The 18,027-nt window shown below is 38.9% G+C and overlaps 2 protein-coding genes across 2 annotated transcripts; one reads left to right on the top strand and one right to left on the bottom strand.

Annotated features, from left to right (window-relative positions):
* Positions 1-644: 644 nt before the first annotated feature.
* On the top strand, positions 645-1,604 carry LOC128124519 (olfactory receptor 51H1-like). The gene has a single exon (XM_052760910.1). The coding sequence runs from the start codon at positions 645-647 to the stop codon at positions 1,602-1,604; it is 960 nt and encodes a 319-aa protein (XP_052616870.1).
* Positions 1,605-11,236: 9,632 nt separating this feature from the next.
* On the bottom strand, positions 11,237-12,187 carry LOC128123904 (olfactory receptor 51H1-like). The gene has a single exon (XM_052760181.1). The coding sequence runs from the start codon at positions 12,185-12,187 to the stop codon at positions 11,237-11,239; it is 951 nt and encodes a 316-aa protein (XP_052616141.1).
* Positions 12,188-18,027: the final 5,840 nt, after the last annotated feature.

The raw sequence follows: 18,027 nt of genomic DNA, 5'->3' as shown, positions 1-18,027 counted from the left end.
TGAACTAGGCATTTTAAGAGCTCTGGGCCCAAGGAGTGTGACTGGTGGGAGTGGCAATCATTATGACAAATCGGATTTTCATATTTTATACTAACATCATTAGAGATGTACTGTAAAATTTGCCCTCAGTCAGTCACTGGCACCGAATTGCCCTAGGTGTGAGTCACATAGAGATAACAGGGAGAGCTGGGGTCTAAATATAAGATGTGTGCTTCTTAATAATCCTGAATCTGATCAATTAATAAAGAAAGCTATGTCTTAAGGTTGCAAGATTTTCAAGGAGGTTGTTTTACCTCCTCAGCTGCTGATTAGTCAACATATAGGATATTGATGAGGAAGAAAGGATAGGAAATGAGAGATTTTTGCTTCTCAGAATGGTAGTACTCTGTGTTCTTTAAGCTAACTGTAGTATGTGTACCTGAGTGTGTCATTTTCCCTGGACCATTAGATGTGTCTTCAACCAAGATCTTCCTTAGAGTGGTAATTTCAGTGACTCCACATACACACTCATGAGGAAATAAAATGGCTGTACTCCTGGGCAGGGCAGATTGTAACACATAAATAAACCCCACCATTGTTGCTTTAGGAAGACACTCACCAGGATTTCCAAAGATTCCTCTCCGTGCCTATATCATATTAACTTCATGGCAGATCATAACCACTCCCAATTCCAGCATCTGTACTTTGTTTTAACTGGAATCCCTGGACTTGAACAGAAGTATTATTGGATGGCATTCCCACTGGGTGCTATATATGTCATTGCTCTCTTTGGCAATGGTATTATCATCTCTACAATCAAGACTGAATCATCTCTGCACATTCCTATGTACTACTTTCTGTGTATGTTGGCATTTGCGGATATGGGGCTCACCCTTTGTACTCTGCCCTCTATGCTTGGCATATTCTGGTTTAACTACAAATTTATAAGCTTTGATGGTTGTCTTATTCAAATGTACTTCATTCACACCTTCTCAGCCATTGAGTCAGGAGTGCTAGTTGCAATGGCCATTGATCGTGTTATAGCGATCTGGAACCCACTCAGATACGGCACCATTTTAACCAATGGTGTGGTCTGTAAAATAGGGATACTCATCTTGTCAAGAGCAGTCTGCGTGGTCTTCCCTGTGCCTTTCCTCATCAAGAGGCTCCCTTTTTATCGCTCCAACATCCTCTCCCACTCCTTCTGCCTCCATCAAGATGTGATGCGCCTTGCCTGTGCCAGCACCCGGGTCAACAGTCTCTATGGCCTTATAGCTGTCATCTTCACCAAGGGCTCTGACTCCCTCTCTATCCTCTTCTCCTATGTGTTCATACTCCGCACGGTGATGGCTATTGCCTCTGGGGAGGGCCGGCTGAAGGCTCTCAACACTTGTGTTTCACACCTCTGTGCTGTACTTATCTTCTATGTGCCATTGATTGGGGTGTCAGTCATCCATCGCTTTGGAAAGCACTTGTCACCACTGACTCATGCCCTTATGGCGAACGCTTACCTTCTTGTCCCCCCGGTGCTCAACCCCATAGTTTATACTGTGAAGACCAAGGAAATACGAAAAAAGATTATCCAGATATTTGTTCGAACCAAAATTGCTACTACAGAGGGTTAAAACTTACCAGTTTGCTAGAGAAACAGTTTTGTAAAAACTGAGATATAACTATGAAAATAAAATGTTTATTTTTTAAATTTTTCTGTTTGAGTTGCATGGTGAAACGATATTTTTCTGCTCAGAAAATAGAAACTTCATTTTGCTGTGCCAAATTGTCTTTTTCTTAATACAGAATTTTTATATATACAAAAGCTGTATTTCTCTGTAAACATATAGTTAAGATTTATTATATACTAGATGAAAGCAGGGAATTTACTATTTTGAAAATAACTTCATTGGTCAAAAATAAGTGAAAGGTTTTGTGTCTTTAAAGGTATAGTTAATGTAATTTATTTTATTTAACATAATAATTTAAAGCATTTGTTAGAAGTTGCCTGAATGAATGTAGTAGATGAGAAAAAAACTATATATATATATATATATATATATATATATATATATATTATATAACAAGAGAAAAGGAACAACACTCTATTAAAGCTTATTTTAAGACAGAAAAATGGCCAGATTTTATTATTAAGAATATAAATGTAAATCAAAGTATTGTTCTATTGTACAACTTAGGACCAAACACTTGAGACTGACTTTAGCTGATCCAGATGGGAGTTGAATGACAGTAGGTGTTACATTGTTTTTCTTTAGACAAGTTTTAAGTTTTGAAATTGGAAACATTTATGTTATCTACAATGATTATGAACTAAATTAAACAACAAATTTAATAAGAAGCCATTATTAGAGCTATTTGTGAGCTATAAAGTAGTATGTAAAATTAGGAATTATTAAAGAACGTTGAACACCAACGAAGATAAGAACCTTCATTTACAGACTGCTAAGTAAAAGACACAGTGTTAGATAATTTTACATGTTAGCATATCTAAGAATCATGGCCTGTCTATCAAAGAGAGAGTTAGGCATAAATTCCAGGAGAAAAAAAATAACCACAAAGTGATTGATTTTGTAGGCCAAGGCCCAGCTATACAGACTTTCCCAAGAATATTGAGTGTCATTGTAGACAGATTTCATTTGAAGGTTCACTGTGATGTATATTTTTTAAATATTTTGAATATGTATATTTTGTATTATATATATTGAATATTTTGAATAAAGATTGCGTTGCACATGTTGAGTAATAAGCATGTTCAGGGTTGTTCTGAGTGAAGAGTGTTTGAAAGGTTGTAAACTTGGAATGAAAAGGAGGAAGTCATTAAGAGAGCTTGATTATCACAGACAAGGTGTCTAGTTTCTTGATTTCTTTATATATTTTGGTTATTAGTTCTCTATAGATTATGGAGTTGTTGAACATCTTTTCCCATTCTCTAGACTGCTGCTCTGTCCAAATGATTATGTCCTTTGCCTTGCAGAAGCTTCTCATTTTCTTTAGGTCCCATTTATTATTTGTTGAGTTTAGTGCTGTGCTAACTGTTCTGTTCAGAAAGTCCCCTATGGTAATATTTTATTTGTATTAAAATGTTATTTGTATGTTAATAAATAAAGTTGCCCAGGGGTCAGAGCTATTAGCAAGCCATAGGAAAGCAGGGCAGTGGTGGCGTACTCTTGTAATCCCAGCACTTGGTGGGCAGAGCTGGGTAAGTCTCTGTGTGTTCAGGGATACAGCCATTATTGGATACACATGCCTTTAATCTCAATACCAATCATGGAAAACCTGGAGGCCTATACAGACAGGCCGTGAGGAGGCAGTCATGTGGTTGGGTTTACAACCAGTGAGAAGGCAGGACAGGAACTCTATATAATAAAGACTTTAACACAGGGGTAGCTCTGTTTCAGAGAGGTAGGACCACCACAGGAGGAAGGGTAAGGTTTTAGCTCTTAGCTCTGACCTCTTGGCTTTCTTCTTTGCATTGGTTCTGTGTTTCTTATTTAATAAGATGGTTGGTTACATCTACAGGCTCCTGTATCAATGAGTTCAAGAATATTCCCCACTTTCTCTTCTATCAGATTCAGTGTATCTGGTTTATGTTGATGTATTTGATTTATTCGGAGATGAGTTTTTGTGCAAGTTGATAAGTTTGGCTCTATTTGCATTCTTCTACATGCAGCAATCCAGTTTGACCACCACCATTTGTTGAAGATGATATTTTCTCCAGTGTTTATTTATGGCTTCTTTATAAAAAATCAGGTGTTCATAGGTATGTTGATCTATGTCTGGGTCTTCAACCCAATTCTGTCAATCAATATGTCTCTTTTTGTGCCAATATCATGCTGTTTTTATTATTACAGCATTGAAATCAGGAATGGTGAAACCACCAGCAGTTCTTTTATTGTTCAGGATTGTTTTATCTATCTGTGCTCTTTGTTTTTGCACATGAAGCTGAGAATTGACCTTTCAAGACCTGTGAAGAATTGTGTTGGATTTCTGATGCTTATTGTATTGAATGTATAGACTGCTATTGGTAGAATGGCCATTTTTACTATGTTAATCATACTAATCCATGAGCATGGGAGATCTTTCTATCTTCTGATATCTTCTACAACTTCTTTCTTCAAAGACTTGAAATTTTTATCATGTAATTCATAAATCTCTCACTTGGTTGGTTAGAGTTACCCCAAGATATTTTATATTATTTGAGGCTCTTGTGAAAGGTGGTGGTGTCTCCTTGATTTCTTTCTCAGTCCATTTATCATTATATATAGGAAGTCTACTGATTTCTGTTAGTTAATTTTGTATACAACTAGTTTGCTGAAAGTGTTTTTCAACTCTAGGAGTTCTGTTATGGAATTTTAGGGTTACTTATGTATATTACCATAACATGTAGCTAGAGTTTTCCTGCCTTGCCCACAGTCAGGACAAATCTTTGTCACCTGCCAGACCCACAGCCACTCAGACCCAACCAAGTAAACACAGAGACTTATAATGCTTATAAACTGTATGGCCATGGCAGGCTTCTTGCTAACTGTTCTTATAGCTTAAATTAATCCATTTCCATAAATCTATACCTTGCCACATGGCTCATGGCTTACCAGTGTCTTCACGTGCTGCTTGTCATGGCCGTGGCTGGCAGTGACTTCCTCCACTTTCCCGTTCTCTGTTAGTCCCGCCTATACTTCCTGCCTGGCCACTGGCTAATCAGTGTTTTATTTATTGACCAATCAGAGCAATTTGACATACAGATCATCCCACAGCACTTCCCCTTTTCTTTTTTTTTCTTTTTTTAAAGAGGAAGGTTTTAACATTTACACATCTCCAAAGTCAGCTTGGTATATTTGGGAATTTGGGCGTAGCTTCTCTTACTACTTCCTGCTGGAAGGGGGCTCTGTATCTTATGGGGACACAAAGAAAATTTTAGGATTATGGAGTAGTCCATGAGGGTGTATCATCTGAGCCATTTGCCTTGAAACGGTTCTGGATGTTGGATCATCTGAGCCTTGGTGTCATCGGAGACCTTTCAGGGGGTCTTGGCTGGTCAAACCTGATGTATCTTAATCTGGAACAAATCCATAGCCTCTGACTTTCTGTGGAAACAAAAGCAGACCCCCCTTTCCAAAGCAACATATCATTACATCCAAATTTTGAAGTCAAGGTACCTTTAAAATATACATTTCGGCATAACTCAACAGCTTTTGCAATCAAATGTTTTTCTTCAGTTATGAATATCAAAGAGAACATAATCCAGTTTCTCTGTGTGGTAGCCATCTTTAAGTGGCTTATTTTTTATATTACCTTGAGCCCATTGCTTTAAACTACAGCATTCTAAGACTGAAACGGCACTGTGGCTGCTGGCTCCACCCACTTCAGCTTTCCAACATGGCAGTGGTATATTTTCCGCCAGCTCTGGGAGCCATCAATTCTCAGAAGTAGTGGGTCTGTGCTTCTTATCAAAGCAGCGTGTAGCCCAGAAACTTCTTTTTGTTTTGTATTAGCAAAGGCTAAATCCACCACGCAGCTTAATGTGCCACTTGCAGAGGCCTCATTCCCACCATATTGCAGGTCAAGCATGCATGCCAGGAACCCGCCATAGTAGCTCAAACACGCAGGCTGCGGCTAACTTGAAAGAGACAACTAGGAACTGTTTTTAGCTCCGTTTTAGTATCTTTTTACTCAGGTTTTAGGTGGAAACTCTTGCCAACAGGTTGGGTGCCATTTGTAGCTAGAGTTTTCCTGCCTTGCCCACAGTCAGGACAAATCTTTGTCACCTGCCAGACCCACAGCCGCTCAGACCCAACCAAGTAAACACAGAGACTTATATTGCTTATAAACTGTATGGCTGTGGCAGGCTTTTTGCTAACTGTTCTTATAGCTTAAATTAATCCATTTCCATAAATCTATACCTTGCCATGTGGCTCGTGGCTTACCGGTGTCTTCACGTGCTGCTTGTCATGGCAGTGGCTGGCAGTGACTTCCTCTGCCTTCCTGTTCTCTGTTAGTCCCGCCTATACTTCCTGCCTGGCCACTGGCCAATCAGTGTTTTATTTATTGACCAGTCAGAGCAATTTGACATACAGACCATCCCACAGCAATAACATCTGGAAATAAATACATTTTCCCTTTCTTCTTTCCAATTTGTATACTCTTGATCTCCTTCAATTGTCTTATTACTCTAGCTAAGACTTCAAGTACTATATTGAATAACTATGGAGAGAGTAGACAGCCTTGTCTCATCCCTGATTTTAGTGAAATTGCTTTGAGTTTATCTCTATTTAGTTTGAGGTTTCTATGGGTTTACTATAAGCTATGTCCCTTGTATCTTTAATATCTCTAGGACTTTTATCATAAAGGGATGTTGGATTTTGTCAGCAGCCTTTTCTCATCTAATGAAATGATCATGTGGTTTTTTTCTTTAAATTTGTTTATATTTTGGATTACATTTATTGATTTATGTATGTTGAACCATCCCTGCATCTCTGGGATAAAGCCTACTTGTCCATGATAGAAGACCTTTTTGATGTATTCTTGGATTCAGTTTGCAAGTATGTCATTGAAAATTGTTGCATCTATGTTCATAAGGGAAATTGGACTATAACACCAATTCTTTGTCCTGGCTGTTTTTGATTGTGTGTTTATGCTAGTGTCTAGGCACCTGGCATTTGGAAAATGTAATTTTAGGTATTGTGGGATATCCTTCTGTATGCTGTGAATAGGTTGCTCTCATTGATGGATGATAAAAGTTGTTTGGCCAATAATGAGGCAGAATAATGTTTGGCAGTACAATCAAACTGAGGACTGAGATGAAAAGGGCAGAGTTGGGAAAGATGCCAACCAGATGCCAGGGAAGCAAGACATGTAGAAAATGAAGTAACAAGCCATGAACCACACGGCAAAGCATAGATAAGAAATATGGGTTACTTTAAATGTAAGCGCTAGATAGCAGCAAGTTTGAGCCATTGGCCAAACATTTATAATTAATATAAACCTCTGAGTGGTAATTTGGGAAGCAACAGTCAGGTATAACAGGGTGTTTGGGACAGAATGCTCTGTCTTCTGGTTACCTCTAGGTGCTGGTGTCTGGTCTTGTCTTTGTTAGGTGAGTGTTTTGTTCTTTGGTTTCAGTTTCCTCTCTGGTTCTCACGAGTGTAGTAGGTGTGTGTTGCCTGGTAGGAAATTCTTCTGGGTACTTGATGGGTGTGGCCATTGGGGATTCTAGGTAAAATGTTTCTCTGGATTTGGGAGATTAGCAATAGAGTTTCTGAATTTAGGAATGGGGATGAGCTGGTGCTATGCTGAGCATGCCTACAGTAGGGAGCAAAGCAGGGTGTTACACCAGGATCTACTTATTGCCCTGGTAATGGAGCAGAGAGTAAGGAGAGGCCACAGTAGAAGGTCTGCTATAGAGCTCAGAATGAGACTGTCATATTGGCGTTTGAGGAATGGAAGGAGAGGTGACTATCTGTAGTTTGCCTACCTGCTTCCTTTGCTGGAGTAGCCTGTGGGTTCCCAGGGAATGTCTTTTAGAGTTGGGGATGGGGATAAAGCAAGTAGTAGGGGGATGGAAGTTAGGAGAGGGGACCCTGTGGGGTCCACTGGAGATGGGAGTAGGGGGAGAAGGTGGGCACAGTTGTCTGTGTGCTGCAGAGCTAAGGATGGAAATGGGGGATTGAATTTGGAGGAGCTGAGGAAGAATCTATAGTTAGCTTATCTGTTTCACTGGTCAGAGTCAGGAATCTGCATTAATTACCAAAAGAAGTTTCTCTGGTGAGAATTGGGTGATACACTCACTAGACTATGGGTATAAAGACAAGAATATAGGTGACACTTTAGCACTATGTCCATTTATCAGAATAATAGTTCTCCCCTGGGGCCTATGGTCAAACAGCCTTAGGTGGTTTTTTTATTTTAATTTTATTTATTTATTTTTGTACCAGATATAGGTTCTGTCTGCTGGAGTGGGCTTTAAATTCAACAAGATTGGTTATTCCCAACACTCATGCCACTGTGGTACTAGTGGACATATCTTGTCAGCCCAGTCATTTTTTTTAATTAAGAATATTTTATTCATTTTACATACCAAAGATCCCCCCTTCCCTCCTCCTGCCCCTTCAGCCTCCCCCTCCCAAACCAGCCTCTATTCCCTCCTACAAGTAGGTAAGGCCTCCCATGGGGAGGTACATTTAATAGAGGCAGGTCCAAGCCCCCCCTTCCTCAAGGCTGTGTGAAGTGTCCCATCATAGAAGTGGGCTCCATAAGGCCTGTTCATGCACCAGGGATGGATTCTGATCCTACTTCCAGGTGTCCCCTTAAACAGATCAAGCTACACATCTGTCTTGCTGTGCATAGGGCCTAGTCCAGTCTCATGCAGGCTCCACAGCTGTTGATCTAAATTTCATGAGTTCCCACTTGTTTGGTTTGGTTGTCTCTGTAGGTTTCACCAGCATTATCTTGATGCCCTTTGCTCATAGAATCCCTCTTCTCTCTCTTCAATTGGACTCCTGGAGATCATCCTGGTATTTGGCTGTGGCTCTCTGCATCTGCTTCCATCAGTTATTGGAGAAAGGCTCTATAATGACAGTTAGGGTATTCACCAATCTGATTACTGGGGTAAGCCAGTTCAGACACCCTCTTTACTCTTGCTAGTAGTCTAAGCTGCAGCGAAGTCATTTTTGTAGCTCACAGAATTTGTAGTTAAATAAGATTGCTGATGTTTTTCTTGCCTGGTAATGTGTATAGAAACCCACTCAGTATGGATGAAGTTTCAAGATCAGCAGCAGATTTGTGTCTCCATGTCCAATGGCCCAAGTATGTGATATATTCAGCAATACAGACTTACTGTCAAGTTCTGAAGGGCAACCAAGAACAATGTTACTGGCTTGTAATATTTGGGAGGTCTATGGGATTCCACTGACCAATTGCAGAACATGTAACCCATACCTAGCCCTAGATTTTTTTATTTAATATCCTATAGTGTCTGGGACAAGAGTTACTCCCCTATGACTGGATAACTCTATTTAAATCCTCACATATATGTATATGTGTATGTGTTATGTGTATATTTAAGGAATCTTCTATAGTAGTAGATTTTCATATGGCCTTTTTGAAGGTCTTTAGTGTTAGTTTTCCTTACCAGGACTCCATCTTACTCTGTCCTCCTATCCCCTATCCAAATTAACATTAAGACCCCAAGCCACTAGATAAAGAAAGTATAATAGTTCAGGCACTTCTAGGGAATGAACACTCACCCACTAGGAATCCTTTAGGAATCCCAACTGAAGTGATTTATGACAAAAAAACGTTATCTCATAAGAGACAGATAATGAAATGGGCCCCTCTGTTGAGGAAGTTCAATATGGAAAACTTAAGGACTACAACAGAACCCCTTCCCCTTACAGGAGTAAAAGTACAAGAGTCCATATTCCAACAGGTAAAAAGGTTTTATATTAAAACAGGTATGTGATAAAAGAACTAAAGAAAGACTTAGGGAGGATCTGCAGCATCCAAATTGGCTAAGTGGGTCATGAGAACCAGCAAAGTAGAAATGCATAATAAACTAATGAGCAGCTGAGATAAAGATGAAGGACACAGCTACAAGAAGCTGACACAAGTCTAGGGACCGTACTAAGTTTAAAAAACACAGACTGATCTTTGGGTCATAAAGTTCTTATGGGTGAAGGGATATGTCTAGCGCCGATTAATAATTGTGTGCTTGCTGTTTTTTTAAAGATGATGTAATTGAATTATTGCCAAGCTCTTGTTGTTCCTTGTATGACTTGATAGTTTTCTTTTCTGTATATAAACTACTGATTTGCAGAAGTAAAATTGCAGCAGATTCAAACCACTTCTGAGAGTGTTGTCTGTCTGTCATTCGCCTAATCCTTGCCTTCCTGACTACCCAAGTTCTGGTCCCCCTACGGTCGTGGTACCCCCGATGGGCCAGTCCGTAGCACCTTTTCTCTTCTGAATTTTCTTGTGAGTCTTGGAAACCTGGAGTCATGGGTCAAATCTCAGTTTACAGATTTCAGGGAAATAGCTTAGCATTTGAATTCAGCTATGTCACTTAGAAGTAGGATGACCTTGACAAGTTTCTGCTCTGGGTCTCACTTTCCTTCTGTAAAAAAATGCTTGTCAAAACTGTTTTCCAAGATTGTTGAAGAATTCAGTGAGATAACAGGTAAATGATCTAGTTTTATTAGTTAACACCTACACATTAAATACAGAATTCTAATATGATCTTGCTTGCATTGGAATCATCTGAGTGCACTTCTTTGCAGAGAAACATTGCAGAACTGAACAGGAAATAGGGGTATCCCTGGGGTCTAGAGTAATTACTGGTATTTCTTAGTGTTAAATACATATTAATTGATGGTTAAATGACTTCTAACAAATTAGTGGTCTTATACTTGAAGTACTATTAAACCATATATTAGCATAAATACAAGAGCATGTTACATATTCATCTGTACATGTGTACAGTGCATTGAAAATCCCTCACTTATGCTCAGCATTTCCACTCAACTTACACAAACCCTGAAGTAGCTTTATTCTGTCAATTTTTATCAAAACCTTTAGTACACAGTAAAATTGGCAACAGTCTTGCCAGGTCAAAAAATTCTGTATGACTGAATTAAATGTGTGAAGGAAAATTGTCTCATTTAAAAGAAAAGATGTGTACTAGGAATAATGTGTATGATTTAATTTTATCACAGAATTCTTTCAAAACATAAATACCTAGACATAAAGGTAATTGAATTGTTGTGTGGTATTATAAAACTTTGTTTTCTCTATTAAAAATATAGTATTTCATAACCCAGTTATTCAGTAGCATTGTGGGACTTATTGAATCATTCTTGATGCAACTATTCTTTAACTAATACATCAAATATTACTTAACATTATAAGAATAATTTCTCAAAGTACTAATAGAAAGGACAAAGATCACACTCATAAGGGTTATCTGTAAACAGATAATATGTCATTACTGGTGCTCATGTTCACTTTTGTAAATAAAAGTACAATATCACCAAATTAAATTTGATTTATGATAGCAGATATTTAAATACGTGCTTTCTAAATTTAATACAACCATAACAAAAATGATGTGTTTTATCTTTGCCTACAGCCTTTTCACTCCTACATTATATTCTAATCAAATTTCAAAATTGGATTGTGTTATAGCTGTTGAAAGTGGAAATATGAATTACTCCAGGGTTAACTTAATTTTTATTTTACATGAGATTCCATTTGACTAGCCTCTGCTCTTTCTCCCCTGGAACATTCGCACGACCCGACCTCTTATCTGTTTGTTCTTCACACTGTAGACAATGGGGTTTAGCACAGGGGGCAGAAGAAGGTAGATATTGGCCATTAGCATGTGCATGATTGGTGATAAATGTTTCCCATATCTGTGGATCATGGTGGCACCAATGAAAGGAATGTAAAAGAGAAGCACAGCACAGATGTGAGAGAGGCAGGTGTTGAGGGCTTTGAGCCTCTCAGCTCTGGAGGCAATGCCCAGCACTGTCTTCAGGATGAGTATGTAGGAGAAGAGAATGATGAGAGCATCAAGCCCCAGTGTGAGGATGACCACGATGAGGCCATAGAGGCTGTTGACACGGGTGCTGGCACAGGCTAGGCGCATCATATCTTGGTGAAGACAGTATGAGTGAGATAAGACATTGGGACGACAGAAGGGCAGCCTCTTTATAAGAAAGGGCACAGGGAAGACCACACAGACTGCCCGGGCAAAGACAACTAGCCCAATCTTTCCAATAACACCATGAGTGAGGATGGAAGCATAATGCAGAGGATCTCGGATGGCCACATATCTGTCAAAGGCCATGGACAGTAAGACTCCAGAATCTACCAATCCAAACACATGAATGAAGAACATCTGTGTCACACATGCATCGAAGGGAATCTCAGGGGCATTGAACCAGAAGATGCTGAGCATGGAGGGCAAGGTGGACATGGAGAGACTAACATCAGTCAGAGCCAAGATGCAGAGGAAGTAGTACATAGGCTCATGGAGGCTCTGCTCCACCTTGACAACTGCTAGGATGGTGCCATTTCCAAGGAGAGTGAGTGTGTAGAGAAATCCCAGGGGAAAGGCCATCCAGGGGTTCTTGTCTGGCATCCCTGGGATGCCTGTCAGAATGAAAACTGGGCGGCTGGCATGTGATCCATTCAAGTTTATCATAATGTTCTTACCACCAAGTAAGCTAACTCTCTCACTAGTTCACACTCCAAAACTGAAATATCGTCTCATATGAGAGAGTTAACTGGTTTTATGAGTGCTTAAGTAGAACCACAAAGGAAAGAATAAAGTTAAAAAAAAATGTCTGCAGAGCTTTTATATTATGTTGTCTTTGTCTTTCCTCAACAGTTCATATATGGTGAGGTGCCTTTTCTTGGGCTTATTTGTTCACCTGGAAAATGAAAACAAGACTAAACATTTCATATTTACACAGTTAAGAAATTAAATCTCTCTTCTTTGACAATTTTCAAGGTTTAAAAGAAAATAAGCAAACATACAACTTCTTGCTAGCTTAGAGAAATGAGCTAAAAATAATAATTTAAAAGTCACGAAACTCTTAGTTCCACACTGCACCAAATTTCACAACCCCACATGCATACAAACTCATGTACACATATTCATATATATGCATAAATGAATATATACATGCAAACCATCCGATCATATGTTCATTAATCTGCCTCGCATTGACTCCAGTGCATTCACAATGAACAGTGTGGACAATGACATTTTGTTGAATAAAAAATTTTTAAATTAACATTTCATTGTCACAAATTTAAAAAGTAGATGCAATTTTCCTTAACCTTATTTTAATATAGCAAAGAGCATAGTATAAAATGTACCAGCCTATATCCACCTACATGTAAAACATGCGTGAATATGCCAGCTACATTTATTTAACACCATAATTTTTTTCTTTTTTTTTCTTTTTATTTTGCAATACAATTCAGTTCTATATATCAGCTACGGATTCCCTTGTTCTCCCCCCTCCCGCCCCCCTCACCTTCCCCCCAGCCCCCCCCCATTCCCATCTCCTCCAGGACAAAGGCTTCCCCACAGACTGAGATCAACCTGGTAGACTCAGTCCAGGTAGGTCCAGTCCCCTCCTCCCAGGCCGAGCCAAGCAATCCTGCATAGGCCCCAGGTTTCTAACAGCCAACTCATGCAATGAGCACAGGACCTGGTCCCACTGCCTGGATGCCTCCCAAACAGATCAGGCCAATCAACTGTCTTACCCACTCAGAGGGCCTGATCCAGTTGGTGACCCCTCAGCCATTGGTTCATAGTTCATGTGTTTCCATTCGTTTGGCTATTTGTCCCTGTGCTTTATCCAACCTTGGTCTCAACAATTCTCGCTCATATAAACCCTCCTCATTCTCGCTAATTGGACTCCCAGAGATCCACCCGGGGCCTAGTCATGGATCTCTGCATCCAGATCCCTCAGTAGTTGGATGAGGTTTCTAGCACAACAATTAGGGTGTTTGGCCATCCCATCACCAGAATAGGTCAGTTCGGGCTGTCTCTCGACCATTGCCAGCAGTCTGTTGTGTGGGTATCTTTGTGGATTTCTGTGGGCCTCTCTAGCACTTTGCTTCTTCCTATTCTCATGTGGTCTTCATTTACCATGGTCTCCTATTCCTTGTTCTCCCTCTCTGTTGTTGATCCAGCTGGGATCTCCCGCTCCCCCAAGCTCTCTTTCCCTCGACCCCCGCCTTTCACTACCCCCACTCATGTCCAGGCTGTTCATGTAGATCTCATTCCATTTCCTGTCATTGGGCGATCCCCGTGTCTTTCTTGGGCTCCCGTTTTCCAGGTAGCCTCCCTGGTGATGTTTAACACCATAATTTAAGAACCATTCTTGAAACTCAACATGAACCTATTTGCAAAAATTTCTGTAAAGCATATGACTATTGCAAACTTCTCCCTTTCTAGGAGCTAAGGTAACTGTGTGGCATTTTTCTTTTGGGTTCTCTTACTGATCATTTACATCCACTAAGGTTTTCCTCAAGTGAGTTCTTTATTCTGAAGTTAATGTTAGTGTTTTTTTTTTTTATAAGTGAGGTATATTCCTTACAACTAGAAATTTCATTAAAGGCTTCCCATAGTCTTAGGCCATCTTTGCTTTTATTTATTATTTTTTTAAAGATTTATTTATTTATTATGTACACAGTGTTCTGCCTACATGTATCCCTGCAGGCCAGAAGAGGGCACCAGATCTCATTACAGATGGTTGTGAGCCACTACTTGGTTGCTGGGAATTGAACTCAGGAACTCTGGAAGAACAGCCAGTGCTCTTAACTGCTGAGCCATCCCTCCAGCCCCAAAACATTTTATCCAAGTATTTCAGTTATTAGTTTCAGAATGTAAACACTGCCTGATTATTGCCTTGGAAATTTTCTTTTTATGGTTTTTTTGAGACAGGGTTTCTCTGTGTAGCTTTGTGCCTTTCCTGGAACTCACTTTGTAGACCAGGCTGGCCTCTGTCTCACAGAGATCCACCTGCCTCTGCCTCCCAAGTGCTGGGATTAAAGGTGTGCGCCACCACCGCCCGGCTCATCTTTGCTTTTAAAATAGCATCATTCAACCAGTATATACTTTGCTGGTGCGAAAATCACACCACTTGTTCTCTTTTGATATGTTCAATTCATACAAATTTGTAAGTATGTTATCTCAATATCTATGCCATGAAGATAGGAAACTAGTAGTCAATATTTGTAATGTTTCTTCTGGAAGGAAAGTTGAAAGAAATTACCCATAAGGTAAAATCTGGTGAATGTTTTTCAGTCAATATATCTATTTCTGATTTGTATTCAAGTTGTCATATTGTCAGTATTTCCATAACAGAGAGTGGTGGACTATCAGATACTCATAAGGGAATTTAATCTTTCTGTTTTTCACTTCCACATTATGACTTAGTTATATTATTTATTTACTCATGCCAAGATTTTATCAATGTTACAATGGCTGTTTTCCAGGGTCTTTAAAAAAGAGTATCACTTGTCTAGAAGTCCAGTGTGCTATCCATTGTGCTACAGAGCCAGTATGATGAAATAAAGCCAAAAAAAAAAAAACACTTGAAGCCTGAAAAAAAAAAAGAGTATCACTGATAATGGTAGAATGAAGCAGAGGGCAATAACGCCTATAAGCACAGAAATGTGCCTGTAAGAGTAACAGGCATTGGGTTGAAACTGAAAATTGCCAAAATTTAAACTATTCTACTTATAGTAAAGTTAGTTATGAAGACCCACACTAATGTTTCACACAACATATTTATAAGTTGATGCAAAATAAAGACTATTCCATTATAATTGCAAACTTTGTCCTATGAATAAAGCCATCAATATTAAGCAATTTGTGAGTGGTGTGGCTATTGTAATAGTTTTAAGGGAGAAACATGACACAATATTGCAGATATATTCTGTATAATATTGAGAACAACAATATTATATTTGTTGTTTCTCTTTGCAATATATAATTTGTTGTTTCTCTTTGCAGTATGAAGTTACTTCAATCACTAAAGTATAATATTGGCAATTTATAAAAATATATAACTGAAGACATGACAATTTCAAAAATATATTGAAAAAATAAGAAATAGCATTTTATTTATTTATTTATTTTTCTCTTTTTTACAGCAATCCAATTTTTATTGTTTTAAGACAGAGTTCATTTCATTTACTTATTTTATGAAACCAGTAATACCCTAACAAAAATGAATCAAAGGTAATACAAACAAAAATAACTATATACCAGTATTCCTTATAGTAAGATACAAAATAGTCAACATAGTATTAACAATATAATTCAGTAATATATAAAAGAAATTGCATACTATAAAAGATAGTGGAGTATTTTTCTGAGGAAGTAAGGCAAACCTAGTATTTGAAAATCAATCAGTATAGTTGATTATAATAGCTAGCTAAGAAAAGATAACATATTTTTTTTGTATTTATATGTTTTTTTTTATTTTGCAATACAGTTCAGTTCTACATATCAGCTACGGATTCCCTTGTTCTCCCCCCTCCCACCCCCTCACCTTCCCCCCAGCCCACCCCCTATTCCCACCTCCTCCAGGGCAAAGCCTCCCCCGCGGACTGAGATCAACCTGGTAGACTCAGTCCAGGCAGGTCGAGTCCCCTCCGAGATGGCTCAGCCGTTAAAGGCTAGACTCACATCCAAAAATATAAGAAATAGCATTTTATATTAGCACCATATCAGTTGAGAAAAGATCCTATTATGTCACAAATGAATGTGTACTAATTGAATTATTTTTACTTTCTTCTCCTCTGTCTTCTTCTTCCTCTTTCCTTCCTTCCTTCCTTCCTTCCTTCCTTCCTTCCTTTCTTCTTTCCTTCCACTTACTCACCTGCCTGCCTGACTGCCTTGTTTCCTCCAGCTGGCCACTGAACTCAATGCTTTATATATCTTTTTTTTTTTTTTTTTTGGTTTTTCGAGACAGGGTTTCTCTGTGTAGCTTTGCGCCTTTCCTGGAACTCACTCGGTAGTCCAGGCTGGCCTCGAACTCACAGAGATCCGCCTGGCTCTGCCTCCCGAGTGCTGGGATTAAAGGCGTGCGCCACCACCGCCCGGCCGTGCGCCACCACCGCCCGGCTGCTTTATATATCTTAAGAACATGTTATACTACTTACCTAAACCCTAGCCCCACTGACAATTTTTTAAAAACATAAAATGTCCCTATTTCATATCTCTTTACTTTTGGGTTGATATATTGGAGGCAAATAAACCTTTTTTTGTTTGCTTTTTGAGACAGGATTTCTTTGTGTAGTTTTGCGCCTTTCCTGGAACTCACTCTGTAGCCCAGGCTGACCTCGAACTCAGATTCGCCTGGCTCTGCCTCCCGAGTGCTGGGATTAAAGGCGTGCGCCACCACTGCCCAGCACAAATAAACCTTTTAACAATACTACAATAGTAAAGGGAACATATTTATGGTTTTTTTAGGATTAAATTAAAACTGCTGTATAAAATATCTCTAAAAATCCAAATGCTACAGTAAAAGGGTAAGGAAAAACAAAATCAGAGGTTGGAAAGCAAGAAAATCCAAGGGCATCAGCAGGCTGTTATCAGGTGAAATGGGCATCACAATCAGGCTATTACATGGTGGAATGAGCATCAGAATTTTAGAGTTTTGACTTTGACTGTTTGCTTTGACACACATTGATGAACTAAATGTACAGAGCACTCACATTCTTTGGCTTTAAAAATATATAATTAGCATTCTAATTATCTAAATATTTAAAATATGTAATTAGTTTGTGAATCACATCTATATTACCATCACCTGGGCAGCTATTAAAACATGGACCTTGCGGGGCGATGATGGCACACGCCTTTAATCCCAGCACTCGGGAGGCAGAGCCAGGCAGATCTCTGTGAGTTCGAGGCCAGCCTGGTCTACAGAGTGAGATCCAGGACAGGCAACAAAACTTCTCGGAGAAACTGTCTCACAAAACCAAAATAATAATAATAATAATAATAATAATAATAATAATAAATAATAATAATAATAATAATAATAATAAAGTCATGGAATTTAAATCTCCTCCTACATGTCAAATAAATCCAACCATATGGGCAAGGTGCCCATGCATCTGCTTAATCTACATTGGTATCTCTTTTTATTTTATGTTTTGTGATTTACTTGATATTGAAAGAATTAGAGACAAGTAGGAACAGCACTGTATATAGATTTCTGTGCCTAGAAGTTTTAGTCACGGAGAAAACAGATGATTGAAAAAATATGAAGAAACTAGAGCCTAGTATGATCATAGCTAACTGTAGGAAGCCGATTACTCATTTCTGTCTGTGGTCTCATCCTCTGTTTTCCCTACAATTAAAAAAAAAAAATCTCTGTTCTGCCCATTTTAAATTACTTTTGTGATGGTTAAAAATATCATGATTAACTTTATATGTTGCAACATAAAAATAGTCATTCTTAAGAGAGTGGGAAAGGAGTTCAGAACATGGGGAATCCATAAAAAGGT

This window comes from Peromyscus californicus, unplaced genomic scaffold (genome assembly GCF_007827085.1).
Source record: "Peromyscus californicus insignis strain IS unplaced genomic scaffold, ASM782708v3 Scaffold_4__1_contigs__length_199733344, whole genome shotgun sequence".
Lineage (NCBI taxonomy): Eukaryota > Metazoa > Chordata > Mammalia > Rodentia > Cricetidae > Peromyscus > Peromyscus californicus.
Note: the sequence above shows the minus strand (reverse complement) of the source record. Positions and strands in the feature narration are given on the sequence as shown.

Bases quoted from the DNA above. Each gene is read 5' to 3' on its own strand.
- LOC128124519 (XM_052760910.1), top strand. From the start codon at position 645: ATGGCAGATCATAACCACTCCCAATTCCAGCATCTGTACTTTGTTTTA.
- LOC128123904 (XM_052760181.1), bottom strand. From the start codon at position 12,187: ATGATAAACTTGAATGGATCACATGCCAGCCGCCCAGTTTTCATTCTG.